This window comes from Psittacula echo, assembly GCF_963264785.1.
Source record: "Psittacula echo genome assembly, chromosome: 4".
In the NCBI taxonomy this organism is placed as follows: Eukaryota; Metazoa; Chordata; class Aves; order Psittaciformes; family Psittacidae; genus Psittacula; species Psittacula echo.
In genome coordinates this window covers 80668468-80692621 of record NC_137738.1, presented here as the reverse complement: position 1 = coordinate 80692621, position 24154 = coordinate 80668468, and the positions used below count along the sequence as shown (strand labels likewise).

The 24154-nt window shown below is 38.1% G+C and overlaps 2 protein-coding genes across 6 annotated transcripts in view; one reads left to right on the top strand and one right to left on the bottom strand.

Moving 5' to 3' along the window:
- PHF3 (PHD finger protein 3) overlaps positions 1-11988 on the top strand; it is a 53281-nt gene extending 41293 nt beyond the window's left edge. For all 5 annotated transcript variants that reach the window (XM_080614848.1, XM_080614846.1, XM_080614844.1 and 2 more), the window contains 7 exons: positions 669-800; positions 1225-1357; positions 2878-3073; positions 4417-4564; positions 6030-6119; positions 7346-7541; positions 8947-11988. In XM_080614848.1, the coding sequence (XP_080470974.1) occupies positions 669-800; positions 1225-1357; positions 2878-3073; positions 4417-4564; positions 6030-6119; positions 7346-7541; positions 8947-11123 (3072 nt within the window). In that variant the 3' untranslated portion in view covers positions 11124-11988. The remainder of the gene's footprint in view (positions 1-668; positions 801-1224; positions 1358-2877; positions 3074-4416; positions 4565-6029; positions 6120-7345; positions 7542-8946) is intronic.
- A 196-nt stretch (positions 11989-12184) lies between these two features.
- The window catches only part of EYS (eyes shut homolog), a gene marked incomplete at its 5' end in the record, with an annotated part of 835842 nt that continues 823872 nt past the window's right edge, over positions 12185-24154 (bottom strand). The window contains one exon of the mRNA XM_080615919.1: positions 12185-15971. Within this exon, the coding sequence (XP_080472045.1) occupies positions 14773-15971 (1199 nt within the window). The 3' untranslated portion in view covers positions 12185-14772. The remainder of the gene's footprint in view (positions 15972-24154) is intronic.

Below are 24154 nucleotides of genomic sequence, written 5' to 3'. Positions count from 1 at the left end.
AGTTTCCCTAGCATTCTAGAGTAACTGTTAGTATTTGGCAGACAGGTAAAACAATCATAGGATCTTGTTTCCGTGTAAAAACAGGCTTAAAATACTGAGGACTGCCAAAATAAACTGTTTTTGGTTTAAGTAGAACTGTGCTTCAAGAAACAATTTTATAAATAATGGTTTATGTTTAATTTTTTGCAACAGAGCAAAGCAGCAGTACCGATCAGAATTAGCATATTCATTACCTTAAGAATACTTTGAAATGATTGGGGTTTTTTGAGGCAGAGTGTTAGGTTTATGTATTAAAAAATGAGCTATTAAAAATTACACAAATCTGTATGTCCTATGTTGTCCCTACTATTATGGGAATAGAGTTGATGTGGTTTTCTTCTTCAGCTATTGTAAATTCAGAATAGCCTATCTTTAATTTTAGTGTCAAAAGTCTGCTTTATGATGTGGTTAAATACATGACCAATAAGGACTTGCTGCATTGTAGGTCAACTGAAAATGGCTGCTTGTGCATTTGCTTTATGAAAATATTTGACACTTGCAAAGCAAGGATATATTCCTTTTTCCGTATGTGGTTTCCTAATTGTAATGCTATTTTTCGTTGTTATATATGTGGTATTCCAAATTTTCTTGTATAGAATTAAATACATGTAACTTCTTGGTTTTTACAGACAATTGAAATGATCGAGAAAGAACAGAGGGAAGTTGAAAGAAGACCTATCACAAAAATTACTCATAAAGGAGAAATAGAAATTGAAAGTGAAACACCAATGAAAGAACAAGAGGAAGCCATGGAAATTCAGGTAGAAAAGAAAACATGGCAACAGAGTGTATTCAGTTCATAGATAATACGGTTGCAAACTGCTCTGTGTATGATTTTGTTGTTTAGATCCATGATTATATGTTAGATCTGATTTAATTTTTCTTTTATCCTTACTTGCTTTCACCTCTAGGCTTGGTGGTTTTGTGTCCATCACTGTATGATGAATACTGGCAATAGTAGAAAATATTTTATATCTTACCTAAAACATATTTAGGAATACCAATTCATTCTTTTAATGGATCTATAGATTTTGGGATGACCTTTTAGGCTATACAGCTGAAGGGTGAGTTTTATGTCTGAAGGGAAGAAAATGCCATAAAATATTTAAGCAGTGTGAAGGGCAATATTAGGATTATTAACAGAGGAAAAAAAAGGCTAACAGAAATGTGTTTAACTTCTCCTAGGAACCTCATACAAAGTTGTTTGAGAAGTCAGAGGAAGCTGAAAAAGATAAGGATATAAATGAATCTGCATCTCCAGACACCACAAGTCAACATAAAAATCATCTCTTTGATCTTAACTGCAAAATCTGCATAGGTAATTGTTGTGGTTTAAGCCCAGCTGGTGATACAGCCATGCAGCCCGCTCGCTCACTCCCCCCCCGCCTTCCATCCCCCCCGCTCCAGGAGGGATGGGGAGGAGAATCGAAAGAATGTAACTCCCACGGGTTGAGATAAAAACAGTCCAGTAACTAAGGTATAACACAAACCAATACTGCTACCACCAATAATAATAATGATAAGGGAAATAACAAGGGAAGAGAATACAACTGCTCACCACCCGCCGACTGATACCCAGCCCAACCAAGCAGTGATCTAGCCCTTCCGGGTAACTGCCCCCAGTTCTACATTCTGGGCATGACGTGCTGTGGTATGGAATACCTCTTTGGCTAGTTTGGGTCAAGTGTCCTCTCTGCTTCCTCCCGGGTTCCCCTCCTCCCTGGCAGAGCATGAGACTCAGAAAGTCAGACTAAACATTGCTAAGCAGCAACTAAAAACATTGGTGTTATCAGCATTGTTCCCACGCTGAAAGTCAAAAACACAACGCTGAACCAGCTACTAAGAAGGAGAAAAAATGACTGCTACTGCTGAACCCAGGACAGTATCCACCCCTTGTTCCATACCATTCACATCATGCTCAGATCCCACATTTTCAATATACCATTACTTTTATCCTATATATATACATATATATGCATCCACACAAAGAGAGAGAGAGAGAGATCATTCCTTAGTGCATGGACCAGTCCCTATAAAGCTGCTGAGTCCCTCAGGTCCGTGATGTCAGGCTCCATCTCTTGTAACAGTCTTTCAGAGCAGGAGAGAGAGTGATGTAGTCAACCTGCCAGGCTTCCCCGTATTTGTACTTCAGCCATTGTGCTCCATACCAAAGAGGCTTTAACCGCTTGGCTTGCTTAATTGCAGCATGTTTCACACTCGTGAATAACCTGGGCAATAGTGTCCCTTGTTAAGTCCACCCCTCGATCATGAGTCCATCTCTGTGTTGCATCTCTGCCCTGATGGCCTGAAGTGTCATGGGCCCACCAGGCTCAAAATAATTCACCCTTCCCCTTCAGCAGTTTCTGCAACTGCTGAACCCAGGACAGTAATTTTGAAAGCATGTCAAAGTAAGTACGTCATGCTTGTATAATGCTTTTCAGTCATAAATCTCAGTGTACCTCAGGGATGTAAATAAATGTGGGGTTTTTTCACTAGTTTGCTGACAAAGATGTAGAAGAAGTGTTTTACTTCATCGTTTACGAAAGAGACTGTTAAAATTATAGGCTATGCACATAAACTTCTATTAAAAAAAAAGACTTCAGAGAAGAAAATCCCTTTAATGGATGTACATACTGTTTTTAATTCCTCTTTATCATGTCTGATTAGTGGCAATATTTATGTTCAATATTGTATAACTGTATAAAATTTATCTTAGTTTATGCTGCCCTACTTCAATGTCAATTGTAGTGGTTTTGATGCATCTTCCATGTCTTTGAAGGCAATTGTCTTTTGTTTCTTCAACAAAAAATAAAAAGCATTATGTTTCTTTCTCTGCAGGACGAATGGCACCACCTACTGATGATCCTTCTGCAAAAAAAGTGAAAGTGTCTGTTGGAGTTGCGCGAAAGCAATCAGACAATGAAGCAGAGAGCATTGCAGATGCACTTTCTTCAACATCAAGTATTTTAGCTTCTGAATTACTAGAAGATGATAAGCAAGACTCATCGAAGTCATCATTTACACCTCTCCCAAAGTAAGATAAAATGTAGAAACAGTATTTTTAAAGGAAAGACATTGTTAATCTTGTTAAGCTATTATGACTAAGGCCAATTTTTTAATGATATTTCAGTAATCCATTTGTGTATTTGAACTTGTACACCTCTGTTTAGGAACGGGATTTTCTTCTGAAGTAAATGATGCTATGCATTTATATAAATAATACTTCATATATTGTTGTGATTATAAACTTCTAATTGCCACTTTGTCTTTTGGGGAAAAGTAAGCTACCTTACGTTTTATGGTGCAAAAAGATCTAAAAAGGCACATGAGTTTGTATTAAAAAGTCAGCATATAGATTTCATATTTTGCTGTTAAGGAACTTTGAATGCACAGTCCTGCATTTGAATGGGGGTGTGTGTTTCTATATATAAGGCTAGGGAATTTGAGATTGCTCTAAATAGAGCATTTAAATTGATAAATCATGCTAGTTTCAAATCCTAAAGCAACACTTTTCTAGAAATGACGGTTAACAGCAGCTTGTTTGATATTTTGCCATATTTTCTGCCAATTCTGTCTTCATTTTCTTCCACACTCTACTCTGCTACCCGCTAAAGAGGAAATTTCAATTTGCGAGGCTGTTTTTTTTCTGGTTTGAGGGAAGGTTTTCTAGAAAAACATTGACTCCCAGTTATTTAGAATTGACTAGAGTTTGTGCTGAAATTCTGCCTTTCTCAGGACAGTGTGATCCTTTACTGAGGACAGCGGACTTCTAAATAACTTGCGGAAGTTATTTTGAATAACTTGCTGAAGATTCAAAGAAGCAATTTCTAGTGTAGACAGAAAGAAATGTGTTACTGTAACAGCACATCTGGTACTGCTAGTGGCTAGCTTAAAACCACTAATAGTATGCCTAGGATATTTTGATATTTAGGAGGAGGCAATCACAGAAGCTGTGGAAGTAATGCATGGGTGAGAAGAGATGACAAAACAACTTGTGGGGCAAGGTTGGGGAAGGGGAATGCAGGTGTTCAGGTCATGGACAGACAATATTGCAAGAAAATGTGGGAACTAGGAAAGCAGGGTTGAGGGTAGGCCAGCAGGCAGTATGTTGTTTTCTGTCCATTCTTAAAAGGTACATTAGTGAACTAACGTGCTGCTTATCTGACTGTCCTTCTTGTAACTTGTTTCTCCTCCACTGGAAGATGAGAAATATGGTTGTATGCCTATCTCTTTTCATTGACCTTCAAGTGCGCTTAACAGAAAAAGAAAATTCTTAATGGCACATCATTTCTTCTGGAAAGAAAAATTATGATTTATATTTTCTTGTGGGTTATATCATGTTATAAACAAAGTGATTTTTTGTTTGTCTTTTTTTAGGTCAGAAACACCTGGTACTGTGGAATGTGAAAGCCTGTTTCTGGCACGCCTGAATTTCATCTGGAAGGGTTTTATCAATATGCCTTCAGTGGCAAAGTTTGTCATTAAGGCTTACCCAGTTTCTGGCTCTTTTGAGTATTTAACAGAGGTATTTATATTTACTGCAAAGAATGAACAATTAATTTATTAACTTCAACAACCTGTTTACATTTTAGGCTGATAATAGTATCATAATGAAACGCAGTGAAGCATGATCATTGTACTGAGTAAAGTATTTGTGGGAGGACATAGGTTACGGTATGAATTTGCAGGTAAAGTATTTTTCAGTTTGTCCTACATGGACCCCAGGGTTCATCAATATTCAAGTTCCTTGTATTTTCCTCTCATCTCACTGTAAAGTGTTTTTTGAGGAAGAGCATCTGTATTTCAAGAGCTGGTTTTGTAAAAGTTGAACTTTTTTTTTGTTTATTATGGAGCATCTTCTATAATATAAAGTAGCAGAGAAGATAGAACAAAATTGCTGCTGAAATAACCACCTTGGTGGCATCCTTGTTCCGAATTAGAGGCGAGAAAATTGTAGCTCAGTTTTGAATTCAAAGCAATAAGCAATTCAATACCAATTCTTTGTAAGAAAAGTGTCTCCTGGTGTTTTGTGTTGGCAGTGTGAGAAGTCTTTTCATCTTCCACAACAGAAACCTGTGTAAGAGGGTTTAATTTTTAACTTTTTGCCTATTTGGTGGCAATTCTGGTCCTAACTTACCATTGTGAGACTAAATTGTATAAGAAAAAAAAAAAATTAGTCTATGTAGTGTCTTTCAGTGTCTGAGAGACAGGAAGAGGATGCGACTGCTTGTAATAGTTGCATTATTAAAATAGTTATATTCATGTCAGAAACTAAAGAGAGCTCATAAGGCTCAGTGTTACTTCTTGCCAGTGACACAGGATGCATCAGCTTTCTAGTGAAATGGTCTTCTATCAGTGTGATTGTCTTTGCCATAAACCTTCAGTGAAGTGCAAGAGATGCAGTACCCTTTAATACTGAAAGATTGTTTTACGAATATGATGTGCTTTTCAAAACTCATCTGCTGTATTAAAAAAAAAAAAAAAATTCCTGAAGTGTTCCTAAATGACGTGAATGTCTGGTTTTGTTGCTTATGAATAGTGAACTCAGCCATATCCCAGAACAAATTTATCTATATGTACACACATGTCTAGGCTATTTTTTCCCCTTATGATTAAGATTTTGAAAGTTCATTATTTACATAGCAGTTTGATCTTGTGGATCGTACAGATAACTTGAGTGTTTCCAGAGCACAGTACACTTGTTTGCAGTTAATGTTACTGAAATAAATAATTTTGGAAAGGTATAGATGAACAGTATTGAATGGTAACTGATTTAGTACAAATCAGTGACTTTGCACTGAAAATCTTAATTTAAATATCCGAAAGTTAAATCAGTTTGCTTCTACTGTTGCAACTTTTACTGAGATTTTAAAATTATAATTTGAGAACTGAAAGAATTAAATATGTTTTGAATATATGAACATATACTGGATGAAGGATTTACCACAATTTGTATGTTGGATTCAGATTTCTCTTGTCCTTTCTCATAGGATTTACCTGATAGTATTCAAGTAGGTGGCAGGATATCTCCTCACACTGTCTGGGAGTATGTAGAAAAAATCAAAGCTTCAGGGACCAAGGTAAGAATTTTATGTATTGGAAGGCTTGTGGTTTAACATACATCATATTTGCCCCCAAGATCTTGGTATTTTTCCTGGGACATTTGCAAAGTACATGATACTTCAAGGACTGACGGTTAATAGGATGGATGGCAGCTGGTAGTGTTTATTTTCTTACTATCTAACCTTAACCTTGCAACGGCTGTTTGAGAATCCTTGTATTCCTTTGAGGCAGTAACTCATCATGAATGATTGGACACCACGTCTCAACTCTTACCCATTTGTTTTGGTACTGTTAGAGTGCGCAAAACCATCTCAGTGGGCCTCTGTTGAACTTGTCCCACCATGTGCAGCTAGTCCTTGTGCTGGAGGTGTTCTCCAGATGTGCTCTCACAAGAGCTGGATAGACAGAAAGAGTCACTTCCCTTGGCCCCATGGCTGCTTTGGTTCTGTCAGCCAGCATGCAGTTGGTATTCTTGGGGTGGATGCATTGCTGGTTCATACAGCTTGTCCACCAGCAGCATCCCCACATGTCCTTTATGCCAAGGTGCTTTCAAGGCAGTCAGTCCTCCAGCCTCTCCTGGTGCATGGGGTTACTCCATCTCAAGGCACAAGATTTTGTTTGCCTTTGCTGACCATGTCAAAGGTCAGCCCAGTTTCTGAGCCTGCTGAGTCGTCTCTGAATAGCAGCCAGCCCTTCAGCATGTCAACCACTGCCCCTGATAAGGTCCCATCTCGGTTTTGAAGGATGTCTGCTGTGCCATCTTCCAGGTCATTAATTAAGCCATTAAATAGCACCAGCCCCAGCATCAACTTCTGAGCTGGGTTGTAGTTCTGGGATCTGAACACTAGGTCTTCCCCTAGTGTTAATGGGTATCTTGACACAGTAAGACTACAAAATAAAGCTTTCTGGTAATGTTAGGGGTGGGGAGAGAAACAATTAAGTGGAAGCTGACATTCTGCCCTAAAACTTGGTGTTTAGCTGGCTGGTAAAATGTTGGCTTTTTTGTGTCATACGCTGTAATTCTTTTTGTTACACTGAATGCTATTTATATGTTTTCTCCAGTTTTCCTTAGTTATTTTGGGCCTGTTTCTGCGGCTTCTGTCTCCTCTGTTTTCTGCCTTTTTGGGGAGGCTTTTTTTCCTCCTCTGAACTGTACTTTTAAATAAAGAGCAGTTACTAAACCAGTTAAAATATCATAGACAAATGCATCTGACCATCTTTTTCTCTCTGTTTTTGTATACAGGAGATCTGTGTAGTTCGCTTTACCCCAGTAACTGAAGAGGATCAGATATCCTATGCATTATTGTTTGCCTATTTCAGTAGTAGAAAGCGTTATGGTGTAGCAGCCAATAACATGAAGCAGGTGAAAGATTTATACCTCATCCCTTTAGGTTCCTCAGATAAAGTCCCACATCATCTTGTGCCTTTTGATGGGCCTGGTAAGTACAGCTTGGAATTTGGAACTTTATTATCATAATGCTACTTAATGAGGTTTACAACAGAACTGTAAGAGAAATCCAGTTATAAAATGCCACCTGTTCTGTTCAAACATATCATGAGTTTTCCATACTATTATGTTAGGTTCCCTGAAAAAGCATTAATTTCCCATTGTAAGATTATTCTGATACTTTATTGTTGTCAAAAATTTACTGTGAATAACTTTGTTTCATGTTTATTGCATTCTTCTCTAACCTATGTGGCTTTGTAGGTTACAGTCCCAGTAAATTCAGTAATGCAAGTGAACTATGACAGTAGTCATACTGAGCTCCAAATTGATACTGTGACTTTAAAATAGCATTTCTCATTATTTGAAAAGTACTAATAACATTTTTCTCAAGTATCCCAAACTTCCTAAAAAGAAAAAATAAATTTAAAAAAGAGATGGGCAAGGAAGGAAAGATCCTGAAGTGGTTCTCAGTTGTTCTGCTTGCACCCAACTTATTTTGTATCGGTTTACATTGGTTATAAAAATGTGTGGTTGATTTTTTTCTTCTGAGATAGGTAGGGCTGAAACAAAGAGAGGATGAAGGACAAGAGGTAACAGGCTCAAGCTGCAGTTGGGAAGGTTTAGATTGGATATTAGGAAAAATCTCTTCACAGAGAGGGTGCTCAGGCGTTGGAACAGGCTGCCCAGTTCAGTGGTGGAATTACCATCCCTGGAAGTGTTCAAAAAACATGTAGATGAGGCCTTTAGTGACATGGTCTAGTGGTGGACTTGGCAATTCTGGGTTAAAGGTTGGACTTGATGATCTTAAAGGTCTTTTCCAACTTAGCTGATTCTGTGATTCTTTTTTGCAAGAAGCTAAATTATACAGAACAAAATACATAGTGAAGAGATGGCTAGTAGTATACCTTGAAACACAGTGCCTTCCTGGAATGAGGGAAGCATTTTGGGAAGTCACTCTTGGTAAATCTTTGAAGAAGTATTTCTAACACAAATTGATGAGGAGACACTGTGGTTGCAAGTGTGCTCTTTATGTTTGGTGGATTTTTTGGGTTTTTTTGCCTCTTGTGCTTTGCTACCACTGTTACCAGACTGCGTCTGTGTTAGACTAACATGACGTTTAACTTCTCTGTGTTTTCTTACGTAACTAGATTTCCTATGTAACTGTCTCATATTCTGTATTTGGAAGTTATAATGGGCAATATAATAGTTAAAGCAACTTTAAGTTGCAGTGTTTGAAGTCATAATTTTTATGTTGGAAATGTATTTTTTATTGTTTGTTGTGTTTTAACCTTAAAGTGAATACTTCGTATAGTGTATTATAAGAGTATGGGGTTATTTTGTTAAAACGATTGCCTTAACATAAGGAGATGATAAATTGCTGTTACAATTTTGTACAGGGATTGAAATACATCGACCAAATTTATTACTGGGATTGATAATTCGCCAGAAAATGAAGAGGCAGATTACTGCTGTTGCAAGTGTGACTAATAGTTTTGTTGATGAAGCTTCTGAAAGTACCTTGAGTAACTTGCCACCTGAGAAGAAAAGCAAGCCAAACAAACCTGAAGTCTCTCATCATGAGTTGGCAATAGAAGAAGAAGAGGAAAATGATTTTTTTAATTCTTTCACAACTGTGCTACACAAGCAGAGAAATAAACCTCAGCAATCTGCTATGGAAGACGTTCCAGCAGTTACTGAACCGTTGATGGAAAGTACCAAACATGAACCGCCAAAGCCTCTCAGATTTCTTCCTGGAGTCCTGGTTGGATGGGAAAATCAGCCTTCTACTCTGGAGCTAGCAAACAAACCGTTGCCAGTGGATGATATTCTTCAAAGCCTATTGGGTACGACAGGGCAGGTATATGAACACAGCAAGTCAGAAACAAGTGCCAGTGAAGATATACCATTATTAAATGAACAGCCAACCTTAAAAGAAGAAAACATGGATGTTACTGATGTAACTACTGAAGTTAGTGAAGCAAAGACTGGTTTGGATGAGCTACAAGAATCCACTGACACTGCTGTAACTGTGGATGCAGCAGCTGTAGGGACCTCAAATTCTGCAAGAAGTGCTGGATCTTTGATAGGACTGAGTCTTAAGGGAAAACCTCCAGATGTCTCCACAGAAGCATTTTTAGCAAATTTATCTGCTCATTCACAGAATAAAGAAACTGAAGAAAGTAAAGAAAATGACCCAAAGCAGCAGTTAACTGACAAGGATAATAACATTGCACAGGAAGTTAGGACCACAAATTCCAGCTTTTCTTCCTTATCAAATGCAGGGAAAAAGCCCGGTGAGAGTAATGTTAATGTAGGCACTGCTGAAGGTACCACTGCTAATGCCTCTAAATCATCGCCATTTATTAATCTTAAGAGAGACCCACGACAGGCAGCTGGACGGAGCCAGCAGACTAATGCTTCAGAAAACAAGGAAGGAGATGTTAACAGAAATGAAGACAGACAGAATGCTTCAGGAAGTGATCAAACAGAACCAGAGAATAAGCAGTCTTCTGGCGAAGTGGGTGTAAACCTGTATCAAAGCGATGCGCAAACCAGTGAGACACAGTACAATTCAACTGCAGCAAAAGCAGATAACACAGTTGCATCACAAGCGGAAGATACCAAACACATACAGGAAGATGCAATGATGCAAAACATTGAAACTCTGAACTCATTTAGAAGAGGACCAGCAGCAACTTCATCTCATTTTGAAACCGAAAACTCTTCTCGTTCTGAATTTATTTCCAACGTTACAAGCTCTATTACAAGTGGTGGCTTCTCATCTGTTAGACCTCCACAGCAGAATTTTCAGCATCCTAAATCTAATCCACCTGGATTTCAGTTTCAGGCTCCTGCACCTCATAACTTCCCTCCACAAAACAACCCTATGTTTGGATTTCCTCCTCATTTACCACATCCACTTCTTCCTCCTCCTGGCTTTGGCTTTCCTCAAAATCCTATGATGCCATGGCCAGTAGCTCATTTATCAGGTCAGCCACCACACTACGCCGGACCCATTGCACAAGGGCTACCAGTAGCTCACAAACAATCAAGATTTATGGGGCCAGAAAATTTTTTTCAGAGTAAAGACAGTAGGAGACCAGAAAGACGCCACAGTGATCCTTGGGGCAGACAGGAACAGCATCTGGAGAGAGGGTTCAGTAGAAGCAAAAATGATCAACATAGACAAAGATTTTACAGTGATTCCCATCACCAAAAGAAAGACAGACATGAAAAAGAGTGGAACAATGAAAAATACTGGGAGCAAGATTCTGAAAGAAATAGACGCAGAGACAGAAACCAGGAAAAAGATAGAGATAGGAAGAGTAGGGAGGAAGGCCAGAGAGACAAAGAAAGATTGCGATCTCCACACAGTGATAGGGCTGCTGATGGAAAAAGCCCCAGAGAGACTAGAAATCCAGAAAAAAAGACAGAGAAGCCTAAAAGTGAAGAACAGTCTCATGAAAAAGATAAGGAGAGGGAGAAAAGCAAAGAGAAGCATAGAGAACGAGACAGTGAAAAGAACAGAGAGAGACATAGGGACCACAGTGACAGAAGTAAAAGCAAAAGGTAAAAAGATGCAGGCAGCCTTTTAGAATTTTATTTAAATAAACTGTTAAGAGTAATGTCGTAAAACTTTGTATAAAACAAAAGAAAAAGCCTGCTAGGATTGTGCCATCTTTTTTATTCTGTGTTGGTGTTTTGCAGAAACAAGTCTGTGTTTTGGTACCACTTGATGTACCAATACTCATCCTTTTTTTCATTATACCAACTATTGCTAGAAGTAGGAGTTTAATATTTTTAAAAATTTTACATTGCTGTATATTCAAAATTTTAAAGATTTCTTTTATTAATATGCAATAAAGGCTTAGAAGTTTTCTTAGCTGATGAAGTTGGCTTTAGTCAAGTTTGCAATATAGTTGCTGCCTTTGGTAATTTGTGCTCTCTTCTGTTTTAAGATGCTTGAATAATTTTAAAGGTGAATTTCATACAATAACCTTTTTAAATTGCACTGTTTTTAAAGACTGTAGCAGAGCCTCAGAATTCACACACATTACAACAAAATTGAACATGCTCGGTGGTGTAAAGAGTTTTTTGAATTATTTGGTAGTACAATAAAACAATTCAAGTGTATTTCATTAGTTTTTCAAGTATTTCCTAAGCATCTGAAGCAGTTTGTGAACAGAAATTGGAAGGCTGAGCTGCTCGAATGTTATTGCTTTAAATGGCACTCATTTTAATAAGAAAGCATTTTTAACCTGAATTCTTAAAAATATGGTTTGTAGTAGTAAATTCATTTCTCCCAGCATTTCCCATGCTTCAAAAACTTGAATACTTAAGCTTGTACATTACTTTGTGTTTTGCTATCCTTTTTACTGTAAAATGTAAATATTTTAAGGGATATTTTGATTCTAAAATGATAAAACTTTCTCACATGCTGTGTGTGTTTGATTTCATAGGTGTGAAACTGTAGACCAAATGAATACAGCAGGCTGAGTTACAGATTGCCACATTTGTTGTATGCTTCATGGCTTGGTCATTTCAAATTTTGGGGGGCAAAGGGAGGGCGGAGAAGGGCAGAAGGGTTTTTGCGCCTTTGGGACTTCTAGTAAATTGATATTTTGCAGTGACTGCTATCCACTGATACAAGCTAAAGAGCCAGAAAAGATGCAAACCTGAAGACAAACTAAGATGTCCTGCTCTTACACTTCTTAAAATACACTGGTCATTTTGTTGAGTCTGTCAGAAACAACAGAAATATTCCACCATATAAAGGAAAACGTACTTGTTGTTCTGGTTTTCAGTATTTCGGTTTTTATTTTACTTTAAGTACATCACTTTATGTACTGATGTAGCATTTGCACTTTGCTGTAGAAAAACCTCTTCTTTCCAGAAATCACTGTTTTGGTTTTTAGAGTAAGTTTTAAAATCAATAGCTCTGTTTGTAAAGGTTTTCTTTTGTCATCTTCCAAAGTAGTCTATTCCTGGTCCACTGGTGTTTCATTTCTCATATTCACATTCATTTACGCTTCAAAAATAAACTGGGAGCAGTGAAAATTGCAACTGTCTGTACAGAAGGGATGGGAATACTTTCTAACAGAACTACCAGAAATAGTTTGTTTGGAAAGAATATGTAAATGTTTTCCAGGTTTGCCAAGTGCTTTGCTACCTGCCTTGTATATGTAGAATCCCAAAAGAGCCACAGTAAATCAGCTTTTGAGGGAGAGTTTACATTAACAAGCAGCAACAGTTTCCAGGATTTGGTCCTAGAATCTGAGTTGGTGTAATGGGAATAAATCCCATTACTACAGGAATAAAGGATTTTTGTCTTCTCTGTTGCCTTCGGTCACTCTCCTTCCAACACTTGTATTAGCTGGAGGTGCTCCAATACTGGTTTTATACTGAATCACTGCTCAGACCACAGAAAATAGTGTGCTGATGAGGAACTGGCAGTACACCAGGAGCCCCAGAGAGAACCCTGAATACATTCCCTTGGCATCAAGCGGCCGTAAAAGGCCCTTCTAAGCAAAACTGAAAGAGGGGAAGAATCTGGGGGCACCTCAGATGCCAAGTGGGCTTCATGAGCTGCCTGCTGGAGAAAGGGGAAGGAGCTGTTTTGCATCAGGCTGGTCACTTTAGGGCTCAGAGCAGCTGAAGATGATAGAATGAGCCTCACAAAGATGTTGGCAGGTGCTTATTAAAACATCTGTGGGTAGTTCCATCACCCCCCCTCCCCCCATTAGTTATTTTCAACTCATCTGTAACTGACTTGGCAATGCATTCATTGCTACATACTGATTATGGTTATGTGGCAACAAATGTGTGTCACCTGGTTTTACTCTGCTTGTTGTCTCTGCTCCATATCTGATTTGTGGAAAGACAGAAAGCAAAGTAGAAATAGTTACTTGCTGTTGATGGGTACCCACTGAAGATTTGTATTCAGAAAATTACCATGCAAAGAGGTGATGGTTGATTGTGTGCTTTTGAGCAATAGTGAAGTAAAAAAGGAAAAGATAGGAATCAATTGCTATTATTTTTATTTAATGATTTTACTTAGATAATAAGCCAGCATGTGATAAATGTAAATACCATCATAAGTCCCTCATTAAGCACATTAAAATAGAACTTGATTTTTTTTATTTATTGCTTACTTAAGTATAATTTGAGTTTTTTTCAGAAGGAAATAGAATTTTTGCATTTACGTATGAAGAGCTCTATTTACTTTTGAAATTGTAAATTCATGAAGAATATAGTCATGGAAATTCAATTTACTGTGGTCCAAACCTTTGTCTATTAGAATCTCAAAATTTCCTTTAGGGACACGTAAGCCAGAAAGCTAAAGCAAAGCAGTTCTTAGACTGATTTTCAAGCTGTTGGGAATAGAGATTAGTTGTAGGCAGACAGCCAGGTTCCCACATTCCAGTTGTGAATGGTTAAACCAAAAAGTTTTCCTGTAGTCAAATAAGGGAGACCTCTTATACCATCAGGTATGTTTTATTATCTTCCGTAATTAAGTGAAATACATTTTCCGCTCTTAAGATCATTCTTCAAAGGGAATATTTTAGTGTGAAGTCTGGTGACACATCCAGGTGTGAAATTCTGGCCTTTTACATAAATGCATACCCAATGGATAGAAACTCAGCTGGGAGCGAGAACAACTTTGTTGCCTAGAATAATAGTTGTGGACTTAAAAAGTAATTACAGATACTGTGATTTAAAAAAACCCCAACAACTCATTACAACAAATATGAGCTTTTTACTCCCAAGTACACCTGTTCATCCCCTCTTCCCCCGTCCCCTCCCCAATTTTACACTTTAATGTTAAAATGTTGTAAGAGAAACTCTTCATTCTAATGGAATTTAAGAGTTTTGGAGGAACAGGTAAGTTGTCTGCTCATAAAGCAACAAACAGTTAATATTGGAGTGACGGTTGGCTTTATAAGCTAATTACTACCTGTTTGTCTACACAGCTATTTCTAGAACAATAAAGAAAAAAACCTTAGACTTTCCAGTTATTTTAAAGTAAATACTAAGGACTATATAGAAGTAATTTTCTGAGTAAAACCTTTGATGACATTTTAGGCAAACTATTAATACTCAACATTAAAAAAAAATAATTAGGGATAATTATTAAGTGCTTATGTCTTACACTGCCTACTACTACAAGAAACAGGAGAAAAAGAAAATTTATCACTTTTAAAGACTCTTATACAGTTTTTCAGTTAATTTCTGTAATTTCCATTGTAAACATTATACCCTTCTGCTTTCATGAGCTGAATCTTCTTGGAGTCTTGGAAGAGCACAACATCTTTAATTTTACCAATGAATTCCTTGTGAAAAAGCCCTGTAGTGACTGTGTTGACATCCCTGCCAATTTCAAATCCACCAAAATAACAAATACCACCATAGTTTAAAGCAGTGTATTTTCTGTGTGGATCAATATCTTCAAAAATAATTAGCTCCTCATCAAGGTAAACCTTAATGCAAGTTTGGTTTTGAACTACAGTAATGAAATGCCACCTTTCGTCACAACAGGAGGAGTAATTACTGTGAATTAGAGGAACAGAGATCCTTTCTCCAAGATTAATCACAACTTTTAGTGTTCCATTGGCAAGACCAATGGCAAGGAAATCATTATCTTCATCTTCACCTTTCCCCATCCATACTATTAAGCCTTCAGATTGATCGGTAGTAAAATTTAAAGAAATGCGGCTATACTGAAGGTCTCTTTTTCCATAATAAGGGTCTGTGTATTTGATGTAGGAGTTGCCAACAAACTTTGCTATAAAAAAATGGATTTTGCTATCACAGTATTTACCTGACCAGCCTAGTGCACACATGCAGGAATATGAAAATGAAGTAGTTTGAGGAATACAGAGAGCCTGAGATCCACACCTGTGTTGTGAACAGTGAATAGATTGTTCACATGTGCTCCCTGTCCACTCCTGTGGGCAAGAACAAGAAAAGCCTGAGTTTTCAACTTGACATGTTCCATTATTTTTGCACACCGTGTACCCGCAAACTGTTCCATCACAGTCACCAACATTGGCTCCACCTGTGGGGTCAGTCACAGTAAGCTCCAGTTCCCTGTTGTTGATAATAACTTCTCGTATACAACCGGTGAAACCTGTGGGTTCATTTTCTACTGCCATTGAATTAACAAGGTTTAAGGAGGACACCCCTCCAACAAAAAAGTCTGTGTGCGTGTCTAGTGCATTCATTCCAGGACTAGCTTTATGAATAATGTTCACACCATCTAGGTCCAGGTAGCCTTCATTGCCAACTCTTCCTGCTTTGAGTGAATGCCATATACTTCCATTTGTACAGACTTTCTGGAAGGTCTGTAGGATGACCGTCTTGTCTCCAAGATTGTAACGTAACTGTATAAATCCATTTACTAATGATATACATAAGAAGTCACCTGTAACAAGCAGGATAAAATAATTTTTAGAGGTGGCACACTGAACAACAGCAAATTCCTAATCCTGATGTTTTCATACCTGTGCTTCAAATCAGTAACTAATTTTCAGCAGTCTTGTGTCATCGTATCTAAATAACACAAAGGGGAACATTCCCTGATGAGCTGCTTGTGTCCCTTTTTATTTTTTTCATTGTTGGAAACTCAGCTCGTGTTTCTTTCAAAGAAGCCCGACCTTCTGAAAAGCTTTTCTTGTTCAGAGACTAGGTAACTGTGAGCTAGGAGGGAATGGGATCATGCTGGCATCCAGGGAGTGTGAATTGGTTTTTCTATGAAAAGAAAACAAGTTTTGGCAAAGTTACAAATGCCAGAGTATTCTAAATTTCTGTATGCTGAATAAAGGTTGATAGATTTGTCAGTTTAATGCTCTGAAGGTTTGTTTGTACCAAACATACTCTGCTTTCCCTGCAGCTGCTTTTTGCAGCAGGAGTGTTTTGGGTTTAGTAGTCTGGCAGCGATAGGAACAGATAAACCTTTTATTGAACTGGAGGCCTCCATGACAAGAAGTATTAGGAGACAGTTATCTTTTCTTGTACTGTTGGTGTGTCTGGCCTTACAGGCAATGTAGAAGGAGAATACCACTCTGAAGTATACCTACAAACATGAAGATAAAGCTGGGCGTGGTTAGGAAACAGGAGCTGATACAAAAGTAAGGGCAGAGGCAGAGTCTTAATAGGAGAACGTGACAAGGAGACAGAAGAGGGCAGCAGAAGAGTCTGCAAATGGAAGTCACATTTGCAAACTTTTTGATATTTGCCTGTGCAATTTAACTTTCTTATATTGCTTTTGGAAATAGTAGCCATCAGGTTTTAGCGTTTTTTTGTTTGTTTAAGTCCATCAGTTAAATTGATAAATAGTGTTTGTTAAATTTTAATGTAAACCTTTGTTCCTAATAGCTACCAGTAAAACTTAAGTTTCATGTAGTATTTTTCTAATGAAGAAATACTTTTAAATTTGGAAAGTACAATTTCCTTAAAGATTCAGATTTCTTAAGGGTGGACCTGTTAATAGAATGATGAAGTTTGCTTTCCTGAGGGTTTATTTTTTGAGTATTTCTAATCCTTAAGTTACACTGCCTTTAGTGAAGTTAAAAATGAATGGCTTAATTTACTGGAGGCTTGCGAAAGTTACTAAAATTGTATCTCTGTTTTCAGTAATTACTCAGGTTCCCATTCAGGCAGGGGGAGATGTTTCAATGTGTTAGCGGCTGTAGAGCGCATGCATAGTGCGTCACCTTCCCTGCCCCAGACACCCATGGGAAGAATGAGAAAACTCTTCCTCCTTTCAGCTCCAGTCCAACGATAGCAGGCACTTCTGTGTAGCTGGCTAGTTCCAGTTGTGTTTATCTGTTTTATTTCCCTGCGTTTAATGTTCTTTTTGAGTACTTTATTTGTTTCTGCCTTTTTTCAGAAAATAATTACCTTAACTTGTGGTTTCTCTTGCTCAGAGATGTGGCTTTAAGCTTACTTTATTTTTCATTGCATAGTTTGAAAGCACTAATCTCTCTTGTTTGTTTGAGCAGTGTATATAACCTGCTTGTCCATTGCGTTTATCAGGACTTTAATCCTTAGCTTACTTGCAGTCAGTTTGAGTGATTTACTACAAGAGGAAATCTGAGTTAGATTACACTGTAGATAGTATTTGCAATCTACAATGTAAAGAGAGGTTATGGCTGAGTCCTCTGTATTATGGTCTAGTACGTATTTGAGGCATCTCTTCAGACTGGAGTTACTTCCTTTTCTGCTGGTTATGAACAAAAAAATGGCACTTTCTACTTTCAACTCTCCCTGAGGCTCTCAAGGCACTTTCTTACTGCCTTGGTTAGCCCCTCTCTTTTCACAGATGAATTGCTATTTTAGTCTTTGGGAAGAACAGCAGAGTATTGACATAAATTTTAACCATGTGGATGTTGATCCCAGGGTTCAGCTCAGTATTTCTTCATGAAATTTTTCATGCCGTAGGCACTACCCAGGGAGAACTAGCTGAAAACATTTTGGGACTCTGAAGTGCTTTGTGCTCGGTGTCGGGGAAACTGCCTCTCAAGTGAAGGCAAATTATGGACTTTGTTTCTCTTCACTTTAGCAACCAGTGACATTTTCAACAAGGGACCTCAGTTGTCCCTGTCTCTGAGGGACAGGTTGCACAGCTGAAGCCTATGCAGGCCTATGCCATCATAAGAATTGCATCATTATTTTAAGCAACATTCTTACTACTGAATTTCCCCTCTGGTCAGTCTCAATATGGGAGGCCATGAACACTGTTCCAGTTTTAGCGTTACTCAGACGTGTTCCATACAACCGTAACTGGAGCCAAAGACCTTTCTGAGGTTTGCTTCAGAAAGAGATGACATACTCAACTTTCTGGACTAGATGTTATGATCTGTACTTTGTAGAAAATGCTAGAAAAGACACAGGACACACGACTTTGCAGCTTTTCAGATTAGCATCTCCTCCAATACAGGCTATTTATCCCCATCAGTAGTGTCACAAAATACAAAAGCAGAGGGACACTTGAGGTAGGCACTCGTTCTTTTTTTGTGCACACAAATCTTTTCCCAGCCTGTGGGATGGTGTGCAAGGAACTGTAAGGCTATCAATAAGGTTGAGTCTTCTTTAGATATAGGCTAATGTAGCTTAGCTGAGGCTTGAAACTGCGACATCTCAAGACCCTGGGTGTTGAACAAAATCTTCAGTAGTTATAGCATTCAGTTCTATTCTGATGTTCCTTCCTTCCTCATCTTCCCTGTTTCAGTGAAATAGAAGGGTTTTTATATAGCCCAAATGATTAAAGGTTGTTTCCTTGTCTTCTCAGGGGATAGGTATTTTGTAGCAGGTGTTATCTTAAGGAACTGTTCTGGAGATAAAATAGCACTTTTACTTGCAAATTCTAGTTCAGGGTTTTCACCAAACGACTGAAGGTCAGAGTTGCTCCACCTCAGGGTGGATTGTCTCTATTCCATAGTAGAAGCCAGCACTCCAAGACAGTCCCCAAAGCAGGTCTTAACCTACTTCTGTGTCAGATGTCAGCATTCCCTGAAACCAAGTCAATTCCATGCCCTCAGCAGTCAAGTTTCTAAAACTGGGAGTTTATGAGGAGTCTCTTATAAGTGTATCTGACTACTACTGTAAGATCTGGATTATCTATGATGACATCTGCTTATATGACTTCTTATGATGGATTCTGAAAATTGCTGATTTGACTTACAATGATTAATTCTGAATGCCTCACAAAAATTTTCAGCTTGCTGCTATTCTGCATGAGTACATAAGTCTGTAAGCAAGTTAGTTACAGTGACACAGTCAAGTTTTAAATTCCCGAAATGGTGACAATGCCCTTCCATGTTCAGCCTTTATCTAGACATGCCTGTGTGTATGTATATCCCCATCTTGAGAAGGGATCATATTTAAGCAGTGGCAGGTCACCATGTTTTTATGTTTCCACAGGAAATCCACATCATAATGTGTCAAAATTTTGTACAGTTGGGAACACATGCTTTAATGCTGCACTCATATTTTGGGATGTCCTATTCATGCCAGAAGTATTACCATGCATAGCAGATGTGTTGGTGTTAAATTTACGCAGCTGTAAAGCTGATCTTTGCAGAGGCAAAGATCTCAGCAGTTACAGCCTTCACTATCAAATCTGCCTAATGCCATACATTTCCCAGGAGGCCTGGATATGATGCCAGAGGATCTTAGGCTGACAGAGTATGGCAGGGAGGGTGTCCTGGTATTTTTAACATTACTCTTTCAGGGTGGATTCCCCATAATGATGGAAAGTGTACCCTTGTGCTCTATGTGTATGCATATGAGGCAAAGCCTTTTTTACTTGCCAGAGTACCTGAATTTATTCCCACACTTCACCACAAATTAACAATGAGAAGGATTTCCCACTACTTTGTAAAGCCAAAGAAGCTTCCAAAACATCCTTTTAAGTAACTTTGGAAGCAGTGAATGCAGTCTTCTGGTCAGTGGCATTCACCTTTTTGATGCAGGTGTCATGTCCCCAGCAATACAGAGATGCAAGTCTCCATAAGGGTTCCCTCTTTGCTCAAAACTCACTGATGAGTTCCTGGACTACTAAATGTCTAGGTTTCTTTATAAAGCTTTGTAAGACTGCTGATGCTTGTCGTTTTTCTCATCCCATGTTAATAAGCAGAAGCCTCTGCGTTATCCTGGAACAGAGGCTTTGATGAATTCAGTGCTTCAGCAGCTCCTGCGGGATAAGGTGTCTCAAGAGCAGTGGTTTTCTGGTTACAAAACATCTATAGACTTGGTGCTTTCAGCCATTTCAGAGCCCTGAGATCGCATCTCTGGAGGTATGTTTGATAGCCTCAGTCTATGCCTTCTGTTGCTTTTTCCTCACCTTTCCATTCTCTAGCACAAGGCCGGAACTTGAAAGTAAGCAGGAAGTTTCTTCCACTTGGAGTACCACCCCAGAGCAGAAAGGCATAGCTGGGATCTGGAACAATCCAGCAGGCAGTGTGATGCTCATGCATCTAGAAGGTGTGGGTGATTATCTATTTGTAGGTTAGACCATTCAGCCTCACCTATCAAAAATGCTGCTTTCCTTAGTGAAAAAAGTGTTTCTGCTTCCTTTAGTCACCACTGTCACCCTGGCATATCTCAGCAGCTAGAAACAACCTTTCTTGAGCAGCCTCCATATACCAGTCTTAATTTTGGTTTGCTTGCCAGTGGAAAATGGGTAGCAACAACACTTCATATGCAACAGATTTCAGGACAATGGCGGTGTCACATGGGTAACTGGCAGTTGTGCTTCTTATGTTGATAATTTCCGTAGAAATGATCACAAAACTAGTGACAAAGCAGAAATTATGTCCCTGCTGGCTAAGGAAACATGACTGCCAAAAGAGAAGACTTAACCACCCTGTTCTGAAAGTGGGTGGATAATCAATTTATTTCTGATTAGGCAAACAACACTTCTCCCATGTGAGCTCCATCATTCAGTTTTTGCCATAAGCAGTGTCTTAGAAAACTGCAGACATCACACCCCCATACTGGCCATCTCTGATTTTCATGCTTCAGGGTTTTAAACTGAAATGCCTTAAATATCTGGAGTTGAAGTTCTGCATTTTTTTTTTTCAGACCAGCTAGGTAACATAATCATGTTAAAGAGACACAGAGCGTTGCTGTTCCAAATGTTAAGTATTAAATTCAACATGACTCATCCCATTCTGTCTATTAACCTGACTTCCTTCTTAGTCACCCAGTATATCTGTTCTCATCTCATCAGGGAGCAAACCTTTCCATCCCCCTGGCCTGGACTTTGGAACAGTGCAGACACTCCGCAGCATAATCCACCTTCATAAACAAATGTAGGGCTTCAGTAATGCTGTGACTCAACAAAAAAGTAATGCTCCTTACTCACTCTTAGCCAGATTGCCAAGGCCTTCAAATATATAGAGTGGTTGCTATGTAAATGGACTGAATTATTCATTGTTCAAGCTGCTGATGGGCACCTGGCAAACGCTGTCTGAATTAAAAGCTATCACACTTCTGTTGGTAGAAATAGGATACACTGCACTTGAGAAAATGTGAATTGGGCTGGCTTTCACTGACACTCTGTTGAACTCCACAAGAATTCTGTATTATCTGCAGAGGACTCACTCAGAAACAGCGCATACAGATGTCTGTATCTTCCACATTTTTACCTCATTGGCATAAAACAAGTAATCAAAGCAAGAGGAAAAAGTCCCATTGTCATTATATCTGCAAGTTTCCAAACTAGAATCTTCATACACAGCTCACTTATTGGGGTTTCTTTCCAGCTTATAACTAACATAGCCAGCCATGTTAGTTTTGCCACACTTTGGAAAATGGTTTTCTCAGGGCCTGCAGAAATCAATACTATCAAACTTAAATTCATGATACACATTCAGAAACAGCTGGCAAAGTGAGAAAACCAGCGACTGACAGAATTACAGGAAATTCTGTTAACAGATAAAGATTCATAGGATGTTCTCCATTTTATGCCAATTTGCCAGGTGTTCAAATGTGTGTACTGAAGGAATCACATTATTAGAGGAGCAAGTAGAATAGCCACCTAACCACCCTTTCTAGAAATGTATGTAATGTTCTTTGAAAAGAACAAAGAAGGAAATGTTTTATGGAATTCTCATGTTTATTTCTTCACCTACTAAAGATTCTTTTTGATGATGGGAGGATTTTTCTGCAGGGGCATGCCCCTGAAAGGAATGTCCCAGTTTAGTGTTTACATGGGTGACAAGCCAAGACAGTGTACAGCTGTGCCACTCAGTATCATTGCTAAATTGGCTGTGTAACCAGAGCTCATTTCTTTTAAAAAAACCCAGCATTGCCTAGTGAGGAAAAAAAAGGAATTCTAATTACTTCCTATTAAAAGGGAATTTACAAAAAGAAAAAAAAAAAATCCTGTGATTTTGGCAATCAATTTATTAAGTCTTATATAACTGTGTAGGAGAAAAGGTTTTATCTAAAGTGCTTTCTAAACTAATCCCCAACAGAAAGCTCTTTCACATCTGCTGGCTGCTAAGAATACTTCTGAGTCTTTCATCAGTCTAATTCCATCTGGATTTGACAGGATTATATGAAAGCAAATATAAAGACCCAAGACTATTAGCTTTTCCTAAATCTTTCAAAACTTCAGGACAGTGAAAATGGAAGTAGGGAATTAGTAAAGAAATTAAATTACTCTATAGAAGATGGGTTTTATTTTGAAATGAAATTGTTATGATTCTAGAAAATGATTTAAAGAAAGTATTTCTTCCTGTGCAAACTAAACATTCATGAAGGGCAACACAATGAAGGCATGCTCATGCTAAAACACCCTTGGTCCAAGTTAAGCGGACTTAGCACTCTCTTTGATGCTTCCAAAGAGATACTTAATTTCTTTATATGCTAGCTGCTTCCCTGACCTCTGACTATTCTTTTGAGAGAGATCCTTTTTTCTCTTCTATTTTTCATGGTCCATGTAATGCTTTAGTTTATACAGGAGAGAACTGTTCATTGAGAATCTCAGAATTTGGCCTGTAAGTGATAGAATTATAAAAGATTCATTGTGGAAGACGGAGTTCTTTGCAAATAAATGTATTTGTATTACAAATATGCCATATATTTTTCTTTGAAGCTGTTCTGTGCATGTGGTTGAAATTAGAACAAGGCAAACGGGAGCTGCCAGCAGCGTATGATGTGTTATCAGTCTTACCAAAAAGCAGCCTGTTGAAACATCTGTGTATAGAATAAGAAGTTGGTAACTTGGGCATATGTGTGTTTCTATGCATATGTGCTTGAGTATATTTATTGAAATGTCTCAAAGCTTTCAGCTTTGAGCAAAGGAATGTAAAAATACATGTTCAATAGTTAAGTGCTTTTTTTTTTTTTTTTTTTTGCAGAACAAAGGCCTGGTTCTGCAAAACGTACTGCTTGATTTTGCTCTAAGATCATGTTATGGTATGTAACGCTTCTGTTTAAAAATGTGCAAGATACCACATAAATGCAATATAAAGTATGTTAATAAAGTAATTATAACAGATTTACACCTTAAAGACTACATTTTAAAATATATTTACACTGGTTGGCAAATAATGTTTTCTTGCCATGAAGTTTTAGGAATGTTAACTCGGTTTGTAACTCAGTGTTACAAGGAATCACCTGGAAAATACAAGTGGTAGTAGGCACAAGTTACTCCTGGGGAGATTCTGGTTGGACAAAAGATGAATGTTTTTCACAATGAGAACAATCAGCCATTGGAATAATCTCCCCAGGGAAGTGGTGGATACCCCAACATTGGACATTTTTAAGATTCATCAGGACAGGGTGCTGAGGCATCTGGTATAGACTCTTTTTGCAAAGAAAGGTTGGACCAGATGATCCTCGAGGTGTCTTCCAACCTGGTGTTCTATGACTTTATGGTTCAGAAAATTTTAAAATATTTCTATAAATAGTGGAAATACCTTATTTAGATTTGTTTTTCACCCTGCATAGCTGGCAAACGCAAAACTTGTGCACATTTTTTGATGCTGCCCCAGCAAGATTTCAGCATTATGTAATAAAAAGTTAAAACTTGCAGTAAAGCTCATAAATCTCTCACAGTCTGTTCACTTTCACTTAACTTGTTTGATCAGTTTT